The 7,500-nt window shown below is 37.6% G+C and overlaps 2 protein-coding genes across 2 annotated transcripts in view; both read right to left on the bottom strand.

The window, feature by feature from the left end:
- The window catches only part of HELRODRAFT_187818 (hypothetical protein), a gene marked incomplete at its 5' end in the record, with an annotated part of 4,233 nt that extends 2,341 nt beyond the window's left edge, over nucleotides 1-1,892 (bottom strand). The window contains 5 exons of the mRNA XM_009010740.1: nucleotides 1-169; nucleotides 528-656; nucleotides 773-880; nucleotides 1,063-1,240; nucleotides 1,752-1,892. The exon at nucleotides 1-169 is cut by the window's left edge and continues 166 nt beyond it. Of these exons, the coding sequence (XP_009008988.1) occupies nucleotides 1-169; nucleotides 528-656; nucleotides 773-880; nucleotides 1,063-1,240; nucleotides 1,752-1,892 (725 nt within the window). The remainder of the gene's footprint in view (nucleotides 170-527; nucleotides 657-772; nucleotides 881-1,062; nucleotides 1,241-1,751) is intronic.
- A 416-nt stretch (nucleotides 1,893-2,308) lies between these two features.
- Nucleotides 2,309-7,124, bottom strand: HELRODRAFT_158747 (hypothetical protein; the record flags this gene model as incomplete). Its single annotated transcript, XM_009010739.1, has 9 exons — nucleotides 2,309-2,448; nucleotides 2,769-2,870; nucleotides 3,133-3,237; nucleotides 3,362-3,478; nucleotides 3,775-3,882; nucleotides 4,100-4,213; nucleotides 4,681-4,788; nucleotides 6,660-6,767; nucleotides 6,929-7,124. 9 exons carry the CDS (start codon nucleotides 7,122-7,124, stop codon nucleotides 2,309-2,311), a joined length of 1,098 nt encoding a protein of 365 aa, XP_009008987.1.
- Nucleotides 7,125-7,500: the final 376 nt, after the last annotated feature.

The following is a 7,500-nucleotide window of genomic DNA, read 5'->3' as shown; positions in this document are numbered from 1 at the left end:
ACTGTTTCAAAATATAAAGGGTGAGCACATAAAGTATGGAATAAAGAGGTGAGGGTGTACATACTTCCACATGAACTGCCATCAACATCTGGAGTCAACCCACTTGCGCACTTGGTGCATCCTGTGGCCAGGTCAATGCACTTGCCACATTTCGTTAGCGAGGAGCAGGCTTCAATCATTCAACAACTCGACAATAATTTTCATCGTTAATAATTTAATTCAACAACCACGTTGCATATAATGAACCTGCTAAGTCGACAAAATATTGGATAGTTAACTGTTGAGCATGTTTAAAAACTGTTGAACAGTTAACACTCACAATAATGTTGTCATAACTTAGTTGTATTGATATTTGTTGATATGAATCAAAACAAAACGACGCAAATGATGGTTAAATGGAGAAAATGTAACATGAAGTATTAAGCATTAAAAAACAACATTGTTAGAAAAAAACGGATGAACATCGCGTAGGTGGACAATGGACATATAAGTAGAACATGTAGGTGAACATGCAGTTTTCAACCTACATTGACAGCCACTGTTACCCTCCTGGAGACCATAACCAGCCGCACAATCCTGGCAGGTGGACTTGCCTGTACCGCTGCCGCTCACATCAGAACACTGGACACAATTCGTGAATGTCAACTTGCTGCAAGCTGCTCGATACGAACGTTCAATTGTTTGTAAACTTGGACTGCTCAATATAAACATTCAACTGTTTGAAAACTTGGACTATCAACAGAGCAATTACAATGTTCAAAAGTAACCAAACCTTGGCATGTTCCATCGGCAGCAACAGCGTACCCCTTGGGACACCCGAATGGATTGCAAACTGTTGTTGCACCACTAATTGAGCAACTTGAACACTTGTCTGGACAGGCTGGGCATGGCGTAGTAGTGAAGATCAAACAAAATTATGTACAATTATAATTGTGATCAGCAACAAATAATACAACAAAACACTTCGTGAAACAAGAACACAGTAAAAATGCCGTTTACCAAATTTCAACAAACACCAGATAATGAAATAAAATGATTTATAAACTATCTATCAATGCATACGGATGCAGAGTTGACTGGTCATATTCATAACTGATCCGGTCTGGCAGGCGGTGCATACAGTGACTGCACCAGCAGCTACGCACGTCAAACAATTCAACGAACAGGATCCACAAGTTCCTGTGTTGTACTGGTAACCGCTGGAACACGTACTACATACCATCGATCCATCTGTGGCACTCTGACGACATTGTGCACAGTTTGGTTGGCACGCTGTGTTTTGCCAGTTTGTTTGGCGTTTCGGAAATCATTAACATGATAGAAAAAAATTAAAATTGTCAGCTACTTGTTTACATTCAACATTACATTGTGATCATTAGTTTGTCAGCACTGTCAAAATTATCATTAGACTTGACTACTTAATTAAAAGTGAAATTAAATTACCTGAAAAAATCATTTTGAAACAATTTTCTTCAAACTTCAGATGACCACATCCCCAAACGGTCCTTCACCAACTCGATTTTTTGTTCATGTTAAATGGGGACTGTGAAATAGTGTGCACCTATTTTGGGATGCATTGATCGGGTCCGAATGAAGAGATCCCGTCTTCACACGCCATGCACATGCTACGAATATACATAGGCAGGTAACACGTCGAAATACGTTTTTGAATCGCGAGAATTGTTTGAAACTCATTTTGTTTAAAATTTATTTAAATGTTACTGGTAATTTTTGGCAGAATGAAGACTGACCAAGGCATGTTCCATCAAGTCTGAGTCCATAGTTGATGAGGCAAGTTGTGCAAGTAGCTGCTTTCCCCGTGTTGTTGTATGTGCACACCTCACAGTTCGAGGGGCAATCTTTAATGTTAGTTTCAAGTTGTAACCACCCATCACAATGTCTCAATGATCATCGAAATTTTACTGCCTTATAAACTACACTATGTACCGTTATAAACTGCGAGTATTTGCATAAAAACGGATTTCAAATAACATGAATGTCGGTTTAATGTTATTGTCAGGTTCGTGTTTATTGGTTAGTTGTAGTTCGGCTAAGAAAATATGAATTTTATATTGTACTTATAATATGTGATCCACACTGCCTATACATTAAAAATACTGTCTGTTTTTGTCTCCCATGATTTTTGTTGTTTTTAATGTTAAGGTAGTCATTTGATTTTGAATAAATGAGATAAAATAAAACACACTTGAACAAACAATGTGTTTAATATCCACAGGCATAACCATCATGCCTGCAGATTTGCTGGAGCAAATTTTTTGATTTATATGAATAGGCAAGAAAGAAATAATTATCGGTAAGGAATGAACATAAAGAAGATCGTACTGATGCAGTTGTAGGTTGGAGCGAGGACGAAGTACTTGGCACACGTGCTGTCACATTTGCCCGGTCCATTGCTCGCGCAGCCGCCAGAACAATTCGGGTCGCATGCTGTTATTTGGTTGTTTGTTTGTTTGTTTGTTTGTTTGTTAGTTTGGTTGTTTGTTTGTTAGTTTGGTTGTTTGTTTGTTTGTTAGTTTGTTTGTTTGTTTGGTTGTTTGTTTGGTTGTTTATTTGGTTGTTTGTTTGGTTGCTATTAGTTGAGTAATGTCGAAAACGCAATGATTTTTTTTATAAATAATTGTACACAAAACACAAACAATGAAAAAAGTGTATGCTCTACGAATTTTCTAAATATCTACGTTTCGTTTATGCTGAAAATGCAAATAAATAATTTTGTTTACGTTAGAAAAAGAAATTAAACAACCCACCAGAACACACTCCATTAGAGAGAGCGTACCCAGAGGCACACGAGCCAGAGTCACAGTTGCCTGGTCCCGCCGTTTCACACTTCACACAATTTGATGTACAACCTGATTGTTCGTTAACATGAGTTCAAATTTTCTATAAAATCTAGGTTCTTATAGCAAACATCCTCCTAGGCACGCAGTCCATGTATGACGATAATCTGATGTACACTCATTCAAAATCATTCTTCCTATCCATACGCTCTTATAACTTTTACGCTGCATCTGAAATGAAACCGTCACAACAAAAGGACACCATGACCTACACAATTTCGTCAAAGTTATTCAAGCAGTCTGAAGTTAATTAGATAATTAGACTGAAACCAACTTTGGCAGGTCTTGTCACTTGCCAGAGTGAAGCCGGATATGCACTTGCCCGTGTCACAGAGGTTGGCTCCGTTGCTCGAGCACGAAAGGCAATTTGACCCACAAGCTGCAGAACATGTCGGTCATGTTTATGATGTGTTAGAAACTGCTCAGTTATTAACAAACCAAATTATTAATGCATATCTATGCGAAGTATAAAATGAAAGTGAACAGAAGCACGGAGGACTGACCCTGGCAGGTTCCATCGGCTGTCACTAACACATACTTATCCATGCACCTGCCGACGAGACACGTGGTTTTCGAGGAGGTTGTCGAATACGTGCACTCCAGGCAGTTGGGCGGGCAAGCTGCGCAACAAATCCAACACACATCTCTACATTCAATCCAATTCTATTCAATTCTAACGTTTAAACTTCAATCCTACAATTATTCGATTACTTCTTTACATAATCATAATTTATAAAACATGAGAGTAAACACATAACATGAAAATTTCCGAACCAAATCAAAAAATCATTGAAGAAAACCAAAACATGGCATATTTTAGAAAGGGAAAATGATGACGAGAGAAAAAGAGAGAGAGAGAAAGAAAGAGAAAAAGAGAGAGAGAAAGAGGGAGAGAGAGAGAGAGAAAGAAACGAACCGATGCAAGCAGAATTCTGCACAATGTATCCACTGTCACATTTGGTGCAGGTGTTTTTTACGGCAGCAGTCGATGAATAAGTACACGCGAGACAGTGGTCTGAACAAGCTGAATGAACATTTGATGTTGTTCATTTATGCTTAGTGTGGTTCATTTATGCTCTATGTAGACGATCTCTGTTTAACGTGATTCATTTTTGTTTAATAATGCTGATGATTGATGTCGATAAATACTCAATGTTGTTTTCGAGATAATCATTGGCCGTATACATAAAACATATAAGCAATAGAAACACACACACACGCACACACGCCAGCAAACATACCATCACAACTATTGGTGTCAGTGTTTAGGGTGTAGCCAGCCGGGTTGCACTTCCTACAAGTGGCAGCGTCAGTATCCTGATTGATGTCACACACCGTGCAAGCCGTCCCGCAACCTGTCAGCGTTTCACATTTTTGTTACAGTTCTTCAAAAAAAACGCTTTCCAACTGAATACTCAAATAAGAGATTTCACGCAATAATAAATTAACTGAGGTACTGATAGCAATAGATGAGTGATGTTTATATTTTTTATTATTATGCAGCTTTTTCAAACACAGAACTGCATACACGTAACTGCTACACTTTAAATTTCACTTTTGTAACACAAAGTTTACATTACCAACACCAGACGAGGCACATACACATAAAGCAGGCTCGCGCAAGCATCGCATCATACGCACAAGCCTATGATAGCCAGTGAGTTTCGGACAAGCAGTATACGAACCAGGCCATTGCGTAATATCAGCGCGAGAAGTGGCACTTCTACCGACTGGGCCAGTTTACCGACCCCGATGTTAACGTAGGGATGCGAGTAATTTGTTGTGAATGATGATTAAGGTAGGTTTGTAATGCAGATCTTACTTATGCAGGTCCTCTTCTCAACTTTCAAGTTGATGCCGTAGCCCACGTCACACTGCTGGCTGTAGCATGAGCTCGAGGAATTGCAGTAGTTGCAGTTAGTTGGACAATCTGAAAAATTATAAATAAAATAACAATAATAACAATAACAATATTAATAATAATGGAAACTCTTTTATTAAAAATCAAAATCTAAAAATAAAATATGTAGAACGAAAATAAAAACATATAAAATAAAATATTATACAAATAAAGTCAACCGCGCTTGTTAATTAGAAAAGAATACGAAAAAAATTTTGAAAATCGCTTTTTAAAAGTCAGTTTTAAGGTTGTTTCTATCTATACTTATCTAATATAAAGTGTTTACATTTGACAAAAATTGTTTCATTTCAAACTGTCGGCTCAAGAATTTCGATGACATCATTGTAACTATGGCGATCTTGAGATCTATTAGCAATGGTTGCGGTGTTGTCAGCAAAGCAAACTGGAGCCATGCATTTGAATTTAGATCAGCTGTTGGTCGCAAAGATAGCCGCATTGTTGATACTCTTTTTTCTTCACTATTTCCATTAACAGATTGAAGCAAAGATTGAATTTTAGAGCGTGCAAGGGTCATCTGAAGCACTCCACGCATCAACATAATGAATGGCGTTAGTATGTCAAGAATTGTGTAATTTCTGTAGATTGATTTAATTAGGTTACTCATCTGTGTCGGAACGTGGTGATGCTTCAAGTTTTGACTTATTGTAGAAGCGAATGGGAAGATTTTTTTTAACGATGGAATCCATGACGGTAATAGTAATTGTTATGGCGTCGTCGTAATATACTCTGAAAATATTTTTGGCAGTCTGAAATTTTAAATGAAAGTCAAACATATAGACTAAAGTCTACACACGTCTAGAAAGACCCAACCAAAAATGTCTACTGGGAATAAAGTTTGTAAATTGATGAAAATGGTGTCAATAGCATACAGAAAGTCTTCAATTATGAGAGGGTCCATTTTGATAAGTTCTGTTTTAGATTCGTTGAGCTGTAGGTTATTTTGTAGGCCATGATTCAAGTGTAGATATGCAAGAAGTTAGTTGATGTCAGGGTCTGGATTATTTGGATTGATGGAACAAGGGTTAGTGTATGTATAGTGTTGCAGTTGCGCTGATGTATGAGAACACCGAACCAGGAAGAGCAGTGAGCGGGAGAAGAAAAAAATAGTATTCGTTTGGAAAGGCTGGATACGTGTTTCGTCCCTACCGAGGACTCATCAGCAGCCCGAATATCTATCAGAATAGTTATCGCGGTTTCTTATATAGCCCACACAAATCACTTCGTTAGCTCGTGGTGTTTTTATTTATTATTGAAGATTTTTTTAGTTTTTTATTCGTTAGGATTTTCAATCCGATAATAGAAACAGAAATGTTGTGGGCCATGGAGTGTTATACAGCGTTACTTGTAGCAACCAACATTGTGCTCTACTACCAGCCTTGCTCATTACTTTGCTAACAGAACTACCACCGAGAGTGTTGTAACTCTACTAAAAAGATTAGCTGTATGATTAGAACGATATTTGTTAGAAACCAGACATTATTGCTAACAAAAATTGCATCATCTTCTGAGTAATATCACCTAGAGGGGAAAAACACAACAACGCTATCACCACTGCCCCCACCACCCCACCCACGACTATCATTGATACTGCTATCACCATTAACGTTATTAAAAGAAGCACTATAAAATTACTACCGTTACTGCCACCAATGTTAGTTCGGTAACTGATTATGATAACTTTTATCGTGACGGTTATTAATATTGCTATAAAATTAACATCAGCACCAACTTTGAAGATCGTTTCAATTGACAACAGTGACATCATTTGTCAGTAATTTCATAACAATTTAATTGAGAAGAGAAATACTAAATGATAATACTTTAAACCAGCAAGTGGTAAATAATTGCAACGAATCTAATTGCAAGAAAGTTTTGCTTACTGGTGCAAGTGCCAGAGCCCGAATAAAATGACCCCAACACACAACCAGTCGGCAGGCAAGTCGTTGCTTGGCCATTATAAGTGCACACCATACAATTTGACGGACAGCCTGAAAGTGGAAAAAAATTAAGTTACCTATCACGTTCGTTAAGAAATTCATAACCCCCACGTTAAGAAATTCGTAAACCCCATGTTATGTAATTTTATGTAATGAAATTCAACCGACGCCCACGCAAACAACTTGCAGACGGCCACATCACGACAACTAACTTGAACAACTTTTTCGTGCATCGTCCATTTGTACGTATCCAGTGGTGCAGGCTCCAGCATTGCAGATGGACGACGTACCATCACTTGACATCACACAATTCAAACAATATTGCGGACATACTGAGGAAATGTTTGTTACCTCGTTAGTGTTGCTATCTAACTTGTGTTTCTGTGCTACAGTAGATACTTCTTTCATTTAGACATTTTCTCAATAATGACGGAGAAGATTGACTTACGGAGAATTTTTAAAAATTTAGAGATAAATCTTGAACGTCGCTCTTAATTTTAATGTTTGAGAAGATGAGATGACTGTAAATCATTAAATTATGAATTAATTAAACTAGTAACACTGACAAATCAAAAGAAAAAATTATCAATGTAATTGCATTATGAAGTAAGCGAGGAGACAACAATACAACAAGAAGAGCAGAACTGAAATAAATAAACGATGAATATATTAACATTGGCACATGTTGGTAACAGATGAGTAGGCGCTGACATCATCGCACATTGTACACGTCGTCTGGGATATGGTAAGATCAGTTGTGTAGTCGCATGTCTTGCACAGGTTA

This window comes from Helobdella robusta (assembly GCF_000326865.2).
Source record: "Helobdella robusta unplaced genomic scaffold HELROscaffold_1, whole genome shotgun sequence".
NCBI lineage: Eukaryota > Metazoa > Annelida > Clitellata > Rhynchobdellida > Glossiphoniidae > Helobdella > Helobdella robusta.
The sequence above is the reverse complement of the archived record's forward strand: the minus strand, read 5'-3'. Positions and strand labels throughout refer to the sequence as shown.